Source organism: Danio aesculapii, chromosome 17 (assembly GCF_903798145.1).
Source record: "Danio aesculapii chromosome 17, fDanAes4.1, whole genome shotgun sequence".
NCBI classification, from domain to species: domain Eukaryota; kingdom Metazoa; phylum Chordata; class Actinopteri; order Cypriniformes; family Danionidae; genus Danio; species Danio aesculapii.
Window position 1 is genome coordinate 32,885,043 of NC_079451.1, and position 20,522 is coordinate 32,905,564.

The window sequence follows — 20,522 nt, forward strand, 5'->3', positions numbered from 1 at the left end:
TTAGGAAACACAGCCCCTTACTCACAAACACACACTCACTCATACCATTCCTTAGAAAACAGAGTCTCGGAGGAGAAACTAACATCCGCTAAAACAAGGCACTAAGTCATGCTAGTACGATCGCATGTGACAGGAGGTGTCTGTGTTTTTCATTCCATGCTGCTGTTTCTTTTTAAAGATGTAAAGACTCTCTTTTCTGTATCCTGCTCTCCACAGGATGGATCCATGGGGCAATCTGGAAGTGTTCTGGAAGGGTCTTCCGTTTCCATTCAGGAGCTAGAGCAAACAATTGAAGAGTTACTTGAGAAAATATCAGAAATAGAAAAAGACAATCATGTTGTGGATGGAAAACTTGCAAGGAATGTTCGGGAAGTGGCTGGTTTTAATCAAACTATCAAACAGACTAAAGTAAACGGACAACATATTCTGCATCATGTGAAAGCCATTCAGACCTCGCCTGTCGAGGAAGCCTTCAAATTTCCAGTGCCTTTATCAAACCAATCACAGACTCCCAAATTTAGTGACAGTGCCACTTCACCAATGGGACTACCCTATACCTGTAGCTGCCAAAGAACCACTTCTTCTCAACCATTATCAACACCACCACCCCCTCAACTTCCTCCTCCGCCACCACTCCCAGGTATGACTCCATCAAAACCCACAGGTATAATCCCACCTCCACCTCCTCTTCCAGGTTTTGTTCCACCACCTCCATTTGTGGGCAAAGCTCCACCCCCTCCTCCACTCCCAGGCATGGCCCCACCTCCTCCACCTCCACTTCCAGGTATGGCCCCACCTCCTCCACCTCCACTGCCAGGCATGACCCTACCCCCTCCTCCCCCTCCTCCTGGCTGTGGACCTCCACCGCCCCCTCTTCCACCTGGAATTGGACCTCCACCACCCTTCATGGGTTTGGGGCTTCCAGGCATGGCTCAGGAGTCTGTCCCCCTGAAGGCTGTCGTTGAGCCTCCACGACCTATGAAACCACTCTACTGGACCCGGATTCAGCTACATGCCAAAAAGTAATCACATGCCTTGTTAATTGAATGAAATATGCATTTGCTGTGTCTATGCTGACTTTTTATGTTTCACCTTGACTATGAACACACTGACAGCAGATAAATCAAACTGATGTTTTATGTTCCTCCTTTATAGGGATGCCAAAAGTGCTTTGGTGTGGGAGAATGTTCAAGAGCCATCGGTAGACTTTGACGAATTTGTGGAACTGTTTGCCAAAAGTGCAGTCAAGGAAAAGAAGAAACCTATCTCAGATACAATAACCAAATCGAAGGCCAAACAGGTTAGATGACCTTACTGCACTCACATTAGCAGCTTTTCCACTTGCAGTGCAGAGTGGAGCAAATAGTATTGGACCTCTTCTTTACCGAGAATGTTATCCCAGGAGGTGAGATGAGGAAGAGAGGGGTTCGATATTAGCATTTTTCCACCAGCACGATTTAGGTGTGAGTTTCATGCCGCTATCAATTCTCGTTCCATGTGTTTCTACCACATGAAATGGGCCTATTAAATTCTTGCACCATGAAACTGCCGGTCTCGAATTGAGTAGGAGACTGAGAAATACTCAAATGCTTGTTAAGAAATCCAGTAACTTTACACTACACTGCTCAATATGTCTAAATATATAAATCTATGCATTAGAGAGGTCAGCATTCTGGATTGCAGGTGAGTTTGAGATTTCAGTTGCTGTCAATTTATTTGAGAGTCGCCTGTATGTACAGTAAGAATCTCTCCTGGTACTGTGTGAAAAGAGAAACATAAGTGGTAGACTGCCTGCACAACCTCTGCACAGAACTGGCCAAGAATGGGTTATGGCTCCAGAACACAAATGATTTTAGTGGAAAAGAGGTATGGCCTGACCTAATAGTTGGGCCCAATGAATGTCCCACTCAAAGAAATGTTGAACTAGCCACAATTCCACTGTCAGGCCAAAAGTGTGCATGCTAGTGTGTGCCAGGGCCAGTTGCATTTTCACTGTTACTTCCAGGGTTGATCAGCCCTTGGTGGGCAGCCTGCTAAATAGCTTGAGTTAAAGCAGGCCAGCTACTGTAGGGCTTCTGAAGTAGGCATGAACAAAAGTCTAAGTCAAAAGACGGTCAGCACCACTGCACATTTTCCATGCTTTTATATCAGTATTAAAATGTAAAATATTTAAGATACATAAAATTACTTGCAGTGCCGAGTGAGGCAAATAGTATCAGACCTCAAACAAAGTGGCCTAAATAATGCTAGGTTTCCATTGTTGAGTGATACTTAACAGACCTCCCTGAATTAGCAAATTTATATTATTTTTTGCCCACAAGTGAGGGCAAATAAATTAAAACTGTATAGCAAAACAAACATGCTCCTGTAGAAATTAACATTTGGTCTAAAGTATTTTTAGACTCTAGGATCATGATACTTTATGATCAATAATTTTTGATGAAACACGCATTGTGTGTTCAAAAGGTGTTTGATCAAGATCAAGGCCAAATCCCAGTCCTACCCCTTAGCCCTTCCTCTTACCAGTTATCTTTAGCTGGAAGGCGTAGGGCTAAGGTGAAGGGGTAGATACCCCTTTGAACAGAGATTTTTCAGGACCACACTAAAATTTTTTTTTTTTTTTTTTTTTTTTACTAATGCTTTGCTTCTTAGACTTTACACACCTGAAAACTTGTCTATAGCACTTGTTCACTGCTGCTCTTATAGTTGTGTGAATTGCTTCCTTGTCCTCATTTGTAAGTCGCTTTGGATAAAAGCGTCTGCTAAATGACTAAATGTAATGTAAATGTAAATGTAAACCAAGGGGTAAGAAAATTTCTTAGTATACCAGCCACAATGGCTGGGACTGACCTTTTTACAGTGTCTGCTATAATGATGTTTTCATGTGTTTACATAGATGAATATGGACATGGTGTAAATGCACAGTACAATTACCATCTTATTGCCGCATGATATCATTATGATAACATGATATATGCCTTCAGTGAGTTCCTTAAGATAAATACCAAAAAATAATGCAACTGGAATAACTACAGCAGTCGCGACGGTCTGATCTCATATGAAGCAAGAGATCTCAAAGACATATGATGATGTGTGCAGGTGCTGTAGTGCTGTCCCATTTCTTAGGGGTAAATTTTGAAGCCCTTCCCCTTCACACTCTGTTTCAAGGGCCAAGGGGAAGGGATAGGGGTACAAAAATAGAATTGGGATTGGGCCCAAGTCATCTTAAATATTTTAAATGTTGATCTTAGTTGCTAGACCAGTGGTCTCAAATTTAATTCATTGAGAGCCACAGCTCTGCAGATTTTAGCTCCAACCACCTCCAAATCACACCTGCTTAAAGCTGCCATCACACTACACTTTTCTCCTCACAGACTTCTATTCATACGCACAGACCGGAACCGCAAGCCCATGCGACAAGTTTCGCAGTTCGCTGCGTTGGAAAGTTCAAGCTTGGTGAACTCTGGCCTGCGAAATCGCATCACATGATTGCATGAGACCAATCAAAGATCAAAACATGACCTCTCTGGACAGAAATTGAAAACATTGACCAATCGCTCGCTTTTTTAAATGTCTAATCATCTTGTTTAATTGGGCCCAACTATTATGTCAGGCCATACCTCTTTTCCACTAAAATCGTTTTGTGTTCTGGAGCCATAACCCATTCTTGGCCAGTTCTGTACAGATGTTGTGCAGGCAGTCTAGCACTTATGTTTCTCTTTTTACACAGTACCAGGAGAGATTCTTACATACTGTACAGGCAACTCTCAAATAAATTGACAGCAACTAAAACCTCAAACTTGCCTACAATCTTGAACGCTGACCTCTCTAATGCATAGATTTATATATTTAGACATATTGAGCAGTGTAGTGTAAAGTTACTGGATTTCTTAACACGCATTTTAGTATTCCTCAGTCTCCCACTCAATTTGAGACCGGCAGTTTTATAGTGCAAGAATTTAATAGACCCATTTCATGTGGTAGAAACACATGGAACGAGAATTGATACCGGCCTGGAACTCACACCTAAATTGTGCTGGTGGAAAAATGCTAATATCGAACCCAATTAGCCCCCTCCCTCCTTCATCTCACCTCCCGGGACAACATTCCCGGTTGTCTGCCCCTGAAGAAGCTCTACCCACACCCCACCTCACCACACAGAAAACCATTAACACTGATTTCACACGCACAGCTTGTGAATCAGAGCCTTACAGACATTCAGTAAATGTTATAAGCTCTACTTAATGTTCCCTCAACCAAAGTGTGACTGAGAGACTCTTTGATAAGGCTGTTTACCATCAGAAACAACCCAGGCATCTACCACATCTGAAGCTAATCTCCCTCTCTCTCTTCCTCTCTGGCAGTGGTGTGAAAATTAGTCACTGGTGAGAGTTTTGCGGCCCCTTCTTTTGGAGTTGAACTGATTTCTGATAACATTGCACTGCTACACAACAAGCACATTACAAACTGCATCACAATGTGTTGAGCTCTGGTTTTCTATGTAGATATTTCATGTTGTAACCAAGAGGATAATATACATTGGATTTAGTAAAGACATAAATAATCAAACACACACATAGCTCAATCTACTATTCAGAGGTTTTGAGTCAGTTTTGAGTAATTTCAAACGCAGTAAATTTATCATAACTTTCAATAAGACTTTCATATCACAGAATCATAAAATGTATGATGGTTTCTACACACACACACACACACACACACACACACGCACGCACACACACACACACACACACGCACACACACACACACACACACACACACACACACACACACTAAATCCTTTTTCTTCTTAAATTGATTCATGTGTGGGCCGTGCCGGTGAATCTGTGGTTAGCACTGTCGCCTAACAGCAAGAAGGTCACTGGTTCGAGTTTGAGCTGGACCAAATGGCATTTCTGTGTAGAGTTTGCATGTTCTCACCATGTTCATGTGGGTTTTCTCTGGGTGCTGCAGTTTCTCCCACAGTCAAAAGACATGTGGTGTAGTTGTATAATTGGGTAAACAAAATTGGCCATAGTTTACTAGTTTGAGTTCGTGTGTGAATGTAAGAGTGTATAAGGGTGCGCTCACACTAAGCTATCCGAGCTGTGCCCACGCGCGTTTCCCGATTCGTTTGACAAATGTGAGTGCTCCAAATCAGGCCCAGGCACAGTTCAGTTGGTCAGCCCTGGCCTGGTTGGAAGAAGTGTGCCAGAGTGCCGTTTGGTTAGGCTTTAGTGCGGTACACTTATAGTGTGAGTGCAAAGTGTGCCTGAGCCCGAAACTGAAGATGCAACGTCACTTTTAGGGGACTACTTTATATGGATTTATTAATCATTCTTACTTTTCAATGAAAGCAAACTGTCATAGCTTATGAAAGACACAAACCCTTCACTGCACATCAGCTACACCTTCAGCAAACCTCCTAATACCTGCAGCACAATGACTATTACGATAATTTATGAGCGTCAAAAGTTGTGGATCTGTGCTGTAAAATATTTAGCAAACGACTAAACTGATATATTGTAACAAAAGGCAAAATGCAATGTAAGTGCAGGACGTCAGGGGCCAATCGACACGGTTCAAGGCAGCTGTACTCAGTGTGAGTACGCCCTAAGTCTTTCCCAGTACTCGCTTGCGGCTGGAAGGGCTGCATAAAACATATGCCGGAATAGTTGGTGGTTCATTCTGCTGTGGTGACCCCTGATAAATAAGGGACTAAGTCGAAGGAAAATGAGTGAATGAATGATATATGTGTACATATCATCATGTTTACCACATTTGTCAGACATTGGTAATACCATTTGTTACAGTTACAGAGAGGTTGCATTCAAGAACGTGTAACTGAAGTATTTTGGTGTTTAATATGGTAATACTAATGAACTTGCTCGTATTCTGTATCACTTTATCACTTTATGGTACTTCTAAGAATACAGTGATAATATTTTTCTGGATGCTTTTGTATTATATTTTTGTTGATGAATCATATCATTACAGTACCATGTCTTTTTTGAAGTACGTTGCTAGGGCTGGGCGATTTGGCCTAAAATCAAAATCTTGATTAATTGAACATTTTAACTCGATTCAATTAATGAACAATTATTTTATTTATTTATTTATTTTATTTTTTGTCCTCATAATTTACTGACAGGTTCTATACAGTAAATATGCTCACATATTACAAGTGAGAGATTTTTGAATGAAGGGTGCATTACTTGATTTCTAAAATAATTAAAGGAAACACACACTATCTACTATCTATGAATATTTATTGAACATCAACATTGAACAACTGAAATTAAACACACATTGCCTAAAACCAACAGTCACTTTTTTCTTATAAAAAAGTTATAATAAATAACTTGCACGTTTGTCAAATATATTATTTTCAATGTTTTTCTTAATAAAAGTAGAAAATAAGCAGTATCTCTTCTAAATTAAATAACTCCTGCATATCCTGTAAATAATATTTTAAACTGCATTTCTTGCATTTTTATGTAAACAAATATTTTAATGTAAATAATAATTTTATTGTAATAAAAAATATGCCATCTCAAGGCATCTCTGGCGCAGCTTCCAATAAGTGTCAATGTAGTGTAAACGTGCGATGTGTAGTTACATTTTAACGAAGGCTGTGCTGGACCATACCCGTGCATTCGACACAGAAGTATAAATCAGCCTTAACAGAGTGGGGTCACGTGACTCCACATGGGAAGTATGGAAAGTAATTGAAAGACTTGACCTGGAAAATTTTGATGGATTATAGGTTCTGAATGTTGATTTCGACTACTTTTCGATTAATTGCCCAGCCCTATACCTTGCAAATGTATTATCAGAATCCTATGGTATCACCTTCAATTCATTAGTACTATACAGTATATGTGGCATTATTGGAATACTGCTATTACTAGTTGTGGCGTCATGGTGGCGCAGCACAGCAAGAAGGTCCCTGGTTCGAGCCCCGGTTGGGTCAGTTGGCATTTCTGTGTAGAGTTTGCATGTCCTTCCCATGTTCGCGTGGGTTTCCTCCAGGTGCTCCGATTTCCCCCACAGTCCAAAGACATGTGGTACAGTACAGGTGAATTGAATAAGCTAAATTGGCCATAGTGTATGTGTGTAATAGCAAGAGAGTAAAGGTGTTTCCCAGTGTGGGGTTGCGGCTGGAAGGGCATCTGTTGCATAAAAACATATGCTGGATAAGTTGGCGGTTCACTCCGCTGTGGCGACCCCTGATTAATAAAGGGACTAAGCCGAAAAGAAAATGAATGAATGAATGAATATTACTAGTTATAATATATAAAGGGGGTTAACAAGGTTTTAGTATGAGCACATTTTGAGAATACACAGTGGTATTGTTTACAAATAGGATGGATAACCAACTAAATGTTTTATCATGTAAATATTTAAAAAATTGTATTGTATTGGAAGTGTTTGTCCTCTCTCTCCTTGCTTTCTCTCTCTCTCTCTCTCTCTCTCTCTCTCTCTCTCTGTCTCTCTCTCTCTCTCTCTCTCTCTCTCTCTGTTTCTGTGGTCTGTAAGATCTGAGGAATGGGAGGGGGTCTGTATTGAGTTAAAACCCACAACCCTCAAACCACCAGCCAACCCAGCGACTCCAGTCAGCCTAGTGTGGTCATGCCACACTTTATATGTGTGTGTGTGTGAGTGTAAGAGAAAGAGAGAGTGGGTGGGTGTGTGTGCATTAGATAACCTCTTCAGAACAATTGCTTTAGGCCTACCATTAGAGTTAGCACATATCACTCAAAATTACCATGTTAATATAATAAATCGCCCCTATTAATGCACCTTTCACATGAATTAGATATATAAATTAAAATCAACTGCCCTGCGCTACATTTGCGCCCACATAATCATGTTAATTTTATGAATCATAGTCATTTTACAGCCCATTGCTTTGGCAGTAGTTATCTGGTCCTTTAGCTGGTAGTTACTTTATGACCGCTGAACCGCTGTCCTCCCTCATACAGCAGTTCATGCTTCCCACCAAGACTATATGCCGAAGTATGGAATCAATTCTCATTGGTTGGTAAGCGTCTGGTTTGAGATGCAGCTCATCACAGGCATGAGTGTGTTTCCCACATCATTAACGTAGCACACCACTCTGCAGTCGCGCTGTGTTTAGTGGTTGCAAGCCCTGTGGAGATAATGAGAGCCAGCAGCTTTCTGATGATCACACTGGGCCGCCATCACACTCTTTCAAGTGTGGCCTGTTCTCGAAGGTTTTCATGGCTGCAAATTCTTTCCAGCAATCAGAATTAGCATGTTGTTAATGGGCGGTCTTGAGTGAAGATGGCACTTGTTGTGTATTAGAGAATGGCCTGAAGATGGTCACCTACAGAGAACTCGTGGAGGGCAAAGCTTGAGGAATGTTTTGTCTTCTTATAAGAAAAAAAAGAAGAAAACAAATATATATACAGTTGAAGTCAGAATTATTAGCCCCCCTGAATTATTAGCCCCCCTGTTTATTTTTTTCTCCCAATTTTTGTTTAACGGAGAGAAGATTTTAAATACATTTCTAAACATAATAGTTTTAATAACTCATTTCTAATAACTGATTTATTTTATCTTTGCCATGATGACAGTAAATAATATTTTACTAGATATTTTTCAAGACACTTTTATACAGCCTAAAGTGACATTTATAGGCTTTACTAGGTTTATTAGGTTAACTCGGGAGGGTAATTAGACAAGTTATTGTATAATGATGGTTTGTTCTGTCTATCGAAAAAAATAGCTTAAAGGGGCTAATAATTTTGACCTTAAAATGGCTTTTAAAAAATTAAAAACTGCTTTTATTCTAGCTGAAATAAGACTTTCTCTAGAAGAAAAAATATTATCAGACATACTGTGAAAATTTCCTTTAAACATCTCTGTTAAACGTAATTTGGGAAATATAATAAAAAAAAATTCAAAGGGGCTAATAATTCTGACTTCAACTGTACATACAAAGTAGGTGAGACAGCACTTGAATCAACACACAATACAGTATGTGTTAATTGTTTTAAAGGTGACATTGGATTAAATTTTCTCTTTTGTAGATTTACCTGTTTATTTAGGTTTGTGTGTCTGCCAGCTCAGACGAGTTGAAAAGAAAAGATGCAGCTTGTTTTTTTATAAAGTGTCTAAATGTGTGTTATGTGCCATGTAGTTACATTACCACAGGGGTTCTCAATGTCTACATTTAAAAGGTCCAAATCTGAATTTTTATTAAGGTCAGAGGTCTGGAACAGTTGTTATCACATAACTTGTTTTTAATAAACATCCATATCATGTATCACAAGAATTTTTCTTTAAATAAAGTGACGTTTGCATTTAAAATACAATAAATATAATTCAAAAGTGGCAAAACCACTAATATAAGTGCATTTTTGTACAAAACACAACAAAAGGTAGGCCCAATAGTATGTGGATGCAGCCATGATGATGCAAGCTGAGATTGCATGTCTAAGTGATGCAATGTCAGACACAGTGCACTCAGTGGAGCTAGTGACGTCACTGAGGGGTAGGGTTCTGGTGGGCATTAAAAAGCTTTGCATGCAGGCCAACTGCACCGGGTCTGCATCCAGACCTCTATCCAAATAAGGTGAAAAATACAAAAAGTGTGTAATGAAACCTTTAGGTTTTATAGTTTTGCAACCCTTATATCTATTTTGTGGATACTGCCGTTCACAATGTCCATGTTTCGTTTCATAGTGGCATTTCACATTTCCACTTTTCCATGTGTTCTGTGTCCTGACTGGCTGTAGACCATTGTCTATCAATCTTCTCGGTGCTGTGTCTCCTATACAGTACAGAATGCGTTCATTGTGCCAACTTTACATAAATCTTTGATCGCTAGCAGTGTGACTCTGAGGTGTGCTGTACTGTATGTTTGCAAGTTTTCTACCAACAATGTCAACGAAACATTCTGCACCATCAAAGGCACCTGCGGTAGCACCCAGAAGGCAGAGGTAGAGGCTAACCGTTGCACAAAAAGTTAAACTTCTGGACATGCTAAAGGAAGGTAGATGTTACGCGGGTGTAGGGTGTCATTTTGCAATAAATAAATGAAGATCAAATAGTTTTGATCTTTGGATTAATTCTATAATCCTGGACATATTTTTCTACAAACTTTGAGTGTTTAAACAAGTGTGAAAATGTTAATGCCTGTCTGAGAAAAGTGTATAAAGTGTGCAGTGAGGGGTTTTACAGCCTTAAAACATCAATAATAATTGTAAAAAATAAAGCTGACTACTTCACAGATTTCGGCTATTGCAGGTTATTTTTAGAACGTAACTCTCACGAATAACAAGGGAACACTGTAAATACTTGCTTGTATGTGCAAATATTTTTCGCTAGACTGCTTTATGACCTCAGTCAGTACAAAACCCAGATCATATCAAAATTGCATGTAAAAATGTAGCTGTGCCTACAATTTGTCTGAAAGATGTAAGTAATTTTTATGTGTAATTTGTGTTTGTTTGGTTTGGTTATTGTTCCAGCTTCAGTTCACTTTGATCATCATACTTCATGTGTAGAGCTGTGTGTGTCAGTGTGCTGTTTTTGTTTACTTATTAACCAGCTCAGAAACTGTGCAGTCGAGCATTAGTTAAATACATCAGGATCACTTTTCAAAAGAATATGTTTGCTTAAATACATTTTACATTGATAATGGTGGGCTGCAATGTCAAGCAATGATGGCTTAGCACAATTTTGGCTTCATAATCAACTTCAAATACTTAAAATTTAGCAAAAGCTCAATTTGGGTATCCGATGTCACCTTTAGGATGTGTTTTTGCACTGCAGAAATGCCAACTGAAGGTTTATTTCTGTTATTGTCAATGGAAGTGCCGCATTTTTAAAATGCCAGCAGCGTTGCCAGGCACTGAGCATGCATTTTACGCTCAGTGCTGAGTGTTTTTAAATGCTTTGATAGCTGGAGAAGTGCTCACAGATGTTTTTAGAACAGCCCTCACCTTTCTGGAGTACAAAAAATGCTTCGGTGGACACGCACACTTATTTACAGGTGATGAATGAAGATCAATACTGAATATGAATGAGAATGGCCTGAAGGTACTCGCCTACATAGAACTAGTAGAGGGCAAAGCTTGAGGAATGTTTTGCCCTTAAAAAACATATTAGTAAAAATATATACAGAGTATGTGAGACATACTTTGAATCCAAGGACAACTCAGACTTGTTTAGAAATGCCAGATTTGAAGAGGCTGTCAGAAAGTGTAATAATCCAACGCGGTTTTATTCAACCGGACAGGTCTGTCATTTGCATAATGACTGTGGTGTTCTTTTGCAGTGCCAGAAATTGGAGAAAGTAAAGTTATTTTGATATATGTGGATGCTATGCATGAAAGAATGAGAGAAGGAGACCTCTCCATAATACCATATGAGGAAACAGTCATAAATACGCATACTTTGGCTTTGATTTTGGCTTCCTTATTAGGCCAAAGTACCTCTGCATGCTATTCAATTTATGAGGGCAGCCAGATGAAGTACTGTGTTTATGTATTTTTGTCACCAGCAATAATATTCAGGGTAAACCTTTGCTTTTAAATAACAATGTTTACTGCAGTCACAAAATATGCCCTCTTTCTTTCTCTTCAGGTAGTCAAGCTGCTGAGTAACAAACGTTCTCAGGCGGTGGGGATTCTGATGTCCAGTCTTCATTTAGATATGAAAGACATCCAGAATGGTGAGCAACTCAAAGATTTGTTCTTAACACTCATTATGCCCTTTTGAAGTGTTGTGTGTGTGTATGTGTACATACTAGTCTGTTGAGACTACATGCAAACATTATATTTCTAAACATTATTAATAGTGTTTCTGGAGCATGCTCAAGAACAGTGAAACAGTGAAGTTTATGGGTCATGGACGAAAAGGTTTTCAAGCATCAAAACAATAAATGTGTAATAAACATTGGCTCTGTTTTAACAATCTAGGCACAAAGTCTAAAGCGCATGGTGCAAAAGCATTTAGGGCTTGTCCGAATGCTCTTTTGCTATTTTAAGAATGGAAAAATATGCTTTGTGCCCTGGTGCATGGTGTAACCGGGTTGTGCCTTTTCTCTTAATGAGTTAAGGGTGTGTTTTAAGCATAACATAAATTAAACCAATTAGAGTCTCATCTCCAGTCAGAGTTAGTTGTGTTACATCATGGCGCATTTACTATTTGCATGGCGGACTTTGTAAGTGGAAACACTGAAGGCTTCACTAGCGAGAAAACAGTTAAACAGACCATCTGCAGTGCGAGGATAAAGAATGAGCCTCCTCCATTCAGTCTCTTTCTCTTTACTTTTACTCTTTACTTTACTCCTTTACTTTTGGGGATAAGGAAACTGTGTTGTACACACTACACTGAAGACATCCATTAGCATACATCATTAATTTCGTTTGATAAGCGCAAAGATTTGTTTCAAATCCATTTCTAAATTCAGTTTTAATTTCCAGCAAATGAATAAATGAACAATAATAACAAAGTGTGGTCAAAAAACCGAGTTATATCCAAACACACGTCCTATTCTAATGCCCCATATATTGACACATACGTCTCAAAACCCGACAGGTGGACAAATCTAAACTTGTTTTTAATAAAACAAATATAAATATGCATATAACAAATAACAGTGCTAATAATAATAACATTATACAAATGCAAATTGTAATGAATAAACTGAAGAAGCCCCCCAATGTGAGGCATGGAGGCAGTGGTTTTTATAATTATGTAGAAAATAATATTTATTTATTTATTTACATTTTAATCCTTTAATTTTTTTTTCATATGTAAAGATATTTGTGTATTGCTGAACATCCTGTGTTATTTAAGCAATGTGTAAGCATTTGAACCAACATAGGTGCAAAACTAACTCGCTCTGCGCTGGAATTTAGACCTGCTTTTAGAAGGTCAATGCTGCGGTCTATTTAAGTTCTTCAAAATTGCAACATGCCAATGATGTGCCTTAACACACCACTATTTTAAACCAGCACACCCATGAATCCACTAAGTGGCGGAAATGGATTTGCTATTTAAACAACATGGTACAAAATGTGAAAATTGGGGTTGCGCTAATCTGAAAATAGCAACAAATCACGCCAAACATGTCTTGCGCCTTATTGCGCCGCGTGTATAATAAAATGCCCTTAAATTTTCTTTCTTCCATTGGTATTTGTTTGGATTTATTTGACTTATTCTAAGCAAATAATGGCTAGCATGCATTTGACCATTTTGGTCCACTAAAATGTCAATGCAACACTAGTAATATTTACTAAAAAGATAGTACAGTATAAATATACAATATGCAAAATATAAAAAATGAAAGTCCCAAATAAAGATTCCAAACAGGGAATTGTATAGTGATTTTGGTTTCTTAAAAAACATTTTTAAAACAAATCATTTCTTTGTTTGAGAAGCATTTGAAACATCTAAAGAATACCTTTCCTCAAGAAGGAACCCATAGATTTAAAAAAACATTCTTCATGTAACCATCCGTGGCAAAAATAACTTTAATCGAACCTTAATGAATGTTGCTCATTATAGTTATAGTTCAGACAAAATATAAAGCCACTGACGCCACTGAAACACATAGGAGCTATCTTTTTAAATAAACCGCATATTTGTATTGGTGCTTTACCTCATCAGATTCTGCTGAGCCTCCTGTCAGCAAGTGCATTTTTAAGGCAGGAAATATGATGTCACAGCCAATTAAGACTCATTGTTCGCTGCTGTTTATACAGTGACTGATTGTGTTTGAAAGCTGGAGGGAAAAGGGTCCGTGGCGTTTTAGGGTTCAAGAGTATGTTTACACTGATTATCTTAATGGACGCGATGATTGGAGGAGAATCATCTTTCTCATTCTGTTCTTTCCTTTTACTGTACTTACTTTTTAATCTGTTTTTGCATAAACCCTCAATTTTCAGGAGACATTTCCTCATCTGTCTCTGAGATCTGTTTTCTCTCTAATTTGTCTCTCTCTATCCCTCTTACTGCTGTCATCACTTTATCTGCTCATTCATCCCGTTGAACTGACTTTAAAGGAAATAATGCCATTTCTTCTCATCATTGGCTTTGGGAATGCTAATTCTATCTTTCAGCACCCAAAACTATCCAGAACTCTTGATTGTGGATATGTATGTGCGTTTATGTGTGTGTGTGTATTTTTAGTGGAGCACCTGAAACAATTAATTGGTAAAAATAGGAAAAAGTATCAGAAATGTTGATTGTCTCCACATATCTTCAACTTGGCTCCAAAGATCTTTTGTTCTTTTATCATACAGATATCTCAGATTACCTGTGCATTTATTTTTTTTTTTGGATAAAATGTTCTTCTTAACAGCACAGTGGTTCAGGGGTTAGCACTGTTGCCTCACAGCAAGAAGGTTGCTGGTTCGAGTCCTGGCTAGGCCAGTTGCTATTTCTGTGTGGAGTTTGCATGTTCTCCCTGTGTTGCCGTTGATTTCCTCTGGATGCTCCAGTTTCCCCCACAGTCCGAAGACTTGTAGTATAGGCGAACTGAATAAACTTAATTGGCTGTAGTGTATGAGTGTGTTTCCCAGTACTGGGTTGAGGCTGGAAGGGCATCCGCTGTGTAAAACATATGCCAGAATAGTTGTCCTCCGCTATGGCGACTCCTGATAAATAAGGTACTAAGCTAAAGGAAAATGATTGATTGTTCTTCTAAAGGCATGGATATATTAAACAATGGCAGTATTAGTAAAATATCAATATAGTAAAAATTTTATAGTAAAAAAGTATAATAAATGTATAATAGTAAAAAATGATACGTATAAAAAATAATAGTAAATCTTTGTGGAAGATACATAAATATGCCAGTAGGCGGCGACAGTTTATATATTTTTTACATATATATTTTTATGAATACATTTTTAGTTTATAAATAAAGATAGTTCACCCAAAAGAAGAAAAGTTTGTCATCTTTTGCTCACAAACGTGTTTGATTTTCTATCTTCTGTTTAACACAGATAAGGAATTTAGAAACATGTTTTCAAACTTTTAATTATATACTTTTCGGACAGTGATGTCAATTACTGGTTTTCAACATTCTTCAAAATATATTATTTTGAGTCCAACAGGAAAAGAGAACCACTTGAGAGTGATCAAATAGTGATTAAATTTTTATTTTTGGGTAAGCACGCTGATTCATTCAAGAGCAAAAGTAGTCTTTATGCACTGTAAAATAAAATGCTGGATGATTGGTGTTGGGACAACACGAAGGAATTAAGTTAACTTATTACTTATAAAGTGGATTGAACATAAATCAATTAAGTTGTCCCAAAAAAGCCTAAAAAATACATTGTTTCAGCTCAAGTAGTTTAAACAAACATATTTTTTATTTAGTGTGAGTGAATCAGTGAGTACATTGACATGGACACCAATAATTCAATTTTAATTTGATTAGGACAATACTCTGATTAAGAGTCTACCATGTAAACTGCGATTTTTGATTAATTTAATCTGATTAATCTAATTAAGGTCATAATCGAACTAATCAGAAATCGAATTAAGACACGTGGAGTATGCTGATTTTAGTTGCATTATTAAAGTTCAGTACAGAAATGTAAACTCAGCAATCACACTATTACCGTCATGTAGGATTTTCGCTGTATTTTGCGACAGGATAGTCTATAAACACGGCTATTTGACACTATTCTCTGCACCTACCGAATCAGTAAAGGACCACAGACTCCTGCATCGTAAAATGCTGAGTTTTTTTTTCTCGTACGGCGTGTAGTATCAAATTCCATCAAAACAACACTCTTCCAGTAGTTCGTACTCGCATCCAGTATCTCGTTTGTCAAGAGGGGCATGCATTAATTGTCCCTGAATGAAAGTGAAAGTGTCAAATTGCAGTTAATGTCGACAATTTAAAAATTAAACACTCAAAATTACATTAAACTCTGGAGGAAACATGGATAGTGTGGTGACAGAATGACGCTAATCAATCTATGTGCTAATACTGGATCATGTAAACACCTTAATCATATTATTCTCTTATTCAGCTTAAGGCCAATAATTCGATTACTGATGTCCATGCAAATGTAGTCATTTACTCAAGCAATTCATTGATGTATTCAGGAACACCACTGGTTGTTTGGATACAAATAATGGACAGTACTACAAAAGCGGAGCATTCAGAGCACAAACACATCCATGTCTGGCTACTTTTTTAGCACTGGGTGGATAGCTGTATTTTTCAGCAGTGTATTTTTAGCAATGTGTGTTCATTTAAGTCATTCATTGGTTAATAGGCAGCAGGCAAGCTGAATTCTGTTTTCTTTCAGTAACTTTTTTTTTCATGCATAATTTCCCTCCAGTCTAATCCACTGCAACAACAATCCTTTGTTTAATTCTATTTTTCTTTCTTCGTTTTAATGAATCAGCAAGGCTGGATGCAGTTTTAAAAAACCACATCACATTATGTGAACGGATACCTAATATTATACACACGCACACATCCTCAGTAAGTCTTTAAACTGGCGGCATTTGCAGAAATTTTTACTGGCTCTTGGAGAATTTATGGGCACAGTCCCCATCTATTATGCAGCTCAGTACCCACAATTCAGCACTGGTCGAGTCTCATTGGGTCTTGCTGCAATTCCGCCCAGTTCCAGAATTAGAGGCCAGTGTGTTTGGCCAGAGTAAACCACCAAATAGAAACAAACAGTTTTTCTGACAGTGTTATTTACCCAGAATCAATACATTCCTCGCCATCATGCTTCACCACACTGACCTGGATCAGGCCCTTTGAGGAACTAGGAAAGAATGTTGTGAGTTGCTTTAATTGCGGAGTTTAAAGGTTCATGCAAAGTTATGAGGCCTTTTTTTACAGTCAATTAAAGAGATGTTGCCTGTCTGTCTCTCATTTCTTTTATTATACAATTATCAGACATTAAACACATGCTGTATAAAGCAAGTGATACAAAAGGCTTTGATGGAAAACAAACCGAAATCTATTGTATTATTTACGAAAAGCCTGACCTTCACCACTGGCCTTTTGTACACTATGTATTCCTGACACTCTTGTCAGCTCTGCTTTTCAATCCAACTTGCCCAAGAAATTGGAAAATAACATAAGTTCACATTGCAAAGGAAAATGACATAAAATGCGAGAAACCAAGATTAATATAAATTCAATCCATGTATATATCTGTTCTGTTCCTTGCAACAGCAAATAATGATAATCATTTGTGTCACTCTGGCTGTTATCTGTAAACTGAAGCTTCAGTTTGGATATATTACTGTATATCAATTGAATATTGAGCATGTTTGGGGTAAGATGAAGAAGGAGGCATTGAAGATGTATTCAAAGAATCTTGATGAACTCTGGTAGTCCTGCAAGAAAGCTTTCTTTGCCATTCCAGATGACTTTATTAATAAGTTATTTGAGTCATTGCAGAGATGTATGGATGCAGTCCTCTAAGCTCATGGGAGTCATACACAATATTAATTCTTTTTCCACAGCACCATGACTTTATATTCAATACTGTACATTATTTCTGTTAAGTGACAAGACTTTTGTGTAAGCAAAGTCAGATCTTACTGTCTAATTTACTAATTAAATAATCAAAAATCAAGGCATGATCATATTTTATTTTGGTAAAATAAACGTAATCTAGAGGCCTTTGCCTTTCATATTAACCACTTCTGATACCAAATGATCAACTAGAAGTCAAGTTATTATTTCTTGTTCCTAAAACTTGGATAGACAACAAGATATTTGTCAGGTAGTATACTTGCGTTTTTAATATACACCAATATTAAATGATGTTTTGAGCATAAATGCTAAAACCTTACTGTTTTTTGTAGAGGACAGTTCATGTGGGTTATATAATCACCAATTTATTCATTACATAAAGACAAAATACCATAGCATGAAAAGTAAAAAGGTATATAAAACATCACCAAACCTTTTTGTACACCCCGGAATACATGAAATATATGGCACACATGTCATGGCACTTTTGCATTCTTTTAAGGGCTTTAAGAAGCAGGATGGTCATTGTTTACTGCCACAAGCATAAATGCATTTATTAATTTTTTTTATAAAAATTTGACAGCATATATATTTTTTTATTTGAAAAAATACTGAAGTATTGTCTTGAAATAAAAGAGGAACTACAGCAGTGGAGCAGCACTAGGATTAGTAAATATCCCCATTTTCATTTTAGGGTGAACTAACCCTTTAAAAAACACTTCTGGTTATTAAGGAACCTAATCTGGTGCTACTCCTCAGTGGATTTCCACTGAATCGCTCCCTTTGTGTCAACTTTCTTGTTTCGCTCAGCTGGTTTTCATAATATTTCATGTTTGAGCCCTTGACGAGCTGAAAAACACCCCTGCATGACTGACTACACAGGCGGCTCTTGCACCAACACACTTGCTGACAAGCCTTTGATTTCGTCTCTGCGTTTCACAAGTCAGGCTCAGTGTGCGTGTGCGTGCGTGCGTGCGCGTGTGCGTGTGTGTGTGTGTGTAAGATTGGATTCATCCACAAGTGACGCCGAGCCCCTCCAGACCATTTGTTTGTTGTGTTTCTCTAGTGACTCACAGTCAGTCTGTTTGGGTCTTCTGAACTGTCACAGGACATTGTTTTGTGCAAACATTGTGAATCATGGCAGTGTTCACAAAGACAGAAACAAGAAAACATATGTGTGTGATCATATCCTAATATAACATCCTTCATTCTCTCTTTGTTGGCCAAACATTGTATCATTTTTGAGTTAGTTGTGTTTAGAGAGAGAGAGAGAGAGAGAGAAGGTGGTGTGTGTATGTACAACTGAAAAATTACAAACCTGCTAGCATTTGTTTTGAATAAATGCAATGTAAATATGTATATTGTATATGTAATTTCACCGTAACATTATTAAATTGTTTAGTGATGATGTCTTAAACACAACAAGAAAATTCAAAGAAAACCAGAATGAATCTTGTTTTAAAAAAATTTTCAACAACAACCACTTAAAAAATAACTTTATGTAATCGTATAGTAGTATATTACTGAATGGCTGACATTAAATACCTTACTATTGGATGTTTATTTGAAAATGTTTTTATATAATCTCCTAATATAATATGCTTCCAACTCTTTTTATTTTTTGTTAGCTAAACATTTTATAGTTATAGAATGAACTGCTGACTACTCTGGCATACACTGTAAAAAATGGCTGTGATTTCAATGGTAAAAAAATGTAAAAATGCTACAGTAAAAATCCGTAACCTGGTTAACAGTATGTTTCCTTATTATATACGGCGAATAACCGTAAATTGCCTTTCCTAGAATTCCCTGTATGGCACATCACTTTTTATGCTTTTAGTTGACATTACTATGGGTCTTTTTAGTTGTTTCCCCATCAGTTATGTACATTAGAGATTTATGTTACATCCAATGTTGATAAACAATGTTTATTTTATGACTTTAATTTTATGCATGTTACCATACTGGTGTTTAGTAGCTGTGTGAATGACACTGAGCACCTTCTATATATTGATACACTTTTCTGCTTGTGGGAAAAGTTGATTGTGATGAGTGTTGGTTCATTATTTAAGTTACTCATCACCACCTGTATATAGAGCTGTGTTAACGTGTCTAACTGTGTAACAATAGATGTGTAGATGTTGGTAATTCAATATACAGACATATTACCTCTATAAATTAATGAAATACGGTAGTTTACAGTAAAAAAGAGAAATTACTTTTACGGTTTGTATCGTATTTTTAACGGTAAAGTACTGGCAACCACAGCTGCTGTTTTTTTACCATAAATTTTACAGATTCATTTTTTACAGCGTATGTTTTAAGCAGTTGATGCCCTTCCAGCTGCAACCCAGTACCATGCTGGGAAAAAATGTAAATATATACAGTACCGGTCAAAATTGGGGTGTTTTTTTTTTTCATGTTTTTTTAAAGAAATTTATTCTGTTTATCAAGGCAGCATTTATTAAATATAAAAGAAATGTTAAATTCTTAAATGTTTATAAAAAATTTAACTGCTTTCTCATTGTATGTAGTTTCAAATGAAATGCTTACTCCAGCCATTATTGCTTTTATTACTATTTCCGTTAATAATAATAATAACAACAACAATAATAATAATAATAATAATAATAATAATAATAATATTAGAGTGATTTCTGAAGGATTCTGAAGACTGGAGTAATGAAGCTGAAAATGTATCTTGAAAATCACTGGAATAAAACAATAAAATAAAATAAAACAATAAAATAAAACAAAAACAAATGTTTGACAAATGGGCAGCGCGGTGGAATAGTGGGTAGGGCTGTTGCCTCACAGCAAGAAGGTTGTTGGTTCGAGCCTCGGCTGGGTCAGTTGGCATTTCTGTGTGGAGTTTGCATGTTCTCTCCGTGTTGGCGTGGTTTTTCTCCGGGTGCTCCGGTTTCCCCCACAAGTGCAAAGACATGCGCGATGAATTGGGTAAGCTAAAGTGTCCGTAGTGTATGTGTGTAAATGAGAGTGTATGGGTGTTTCCCACTGATGG

At 37.4% G+C, this 20,522-nt stretch overlaps 1 protein-coding gene across 2 annotated transcripts in view; it reads left to right on the forward strand.

Annotated features, from left to right (window-relative positions):
- Positions 1 to 20,522, forward strand: part of fmn2a (formin 2a) — a 63,311-nt gene that overhangs the window by 12,753 nt on the left and 30,036 nt on the right. For both annotated transcript variants that reach the window (XM_056476704.1, XM_056476705.1), the window contains exons 4-6: positions 217 to 1,022; positions 1,156 to 1,300; positions 11,617 to 11,704. In XM_056476704.1, the coding sequence (XP_056332679.1) occupies positions 217 to 1,022; positions 1,156 to 1,300; positions 11,617 to 11,704 (1,039 nt within the window). The remainder of the gene's footprint in view (positions 1 to 216; positions 1,023 to 1,155; positions 1,301 to 11,616; positions 11,705 to 20,522) is intronic.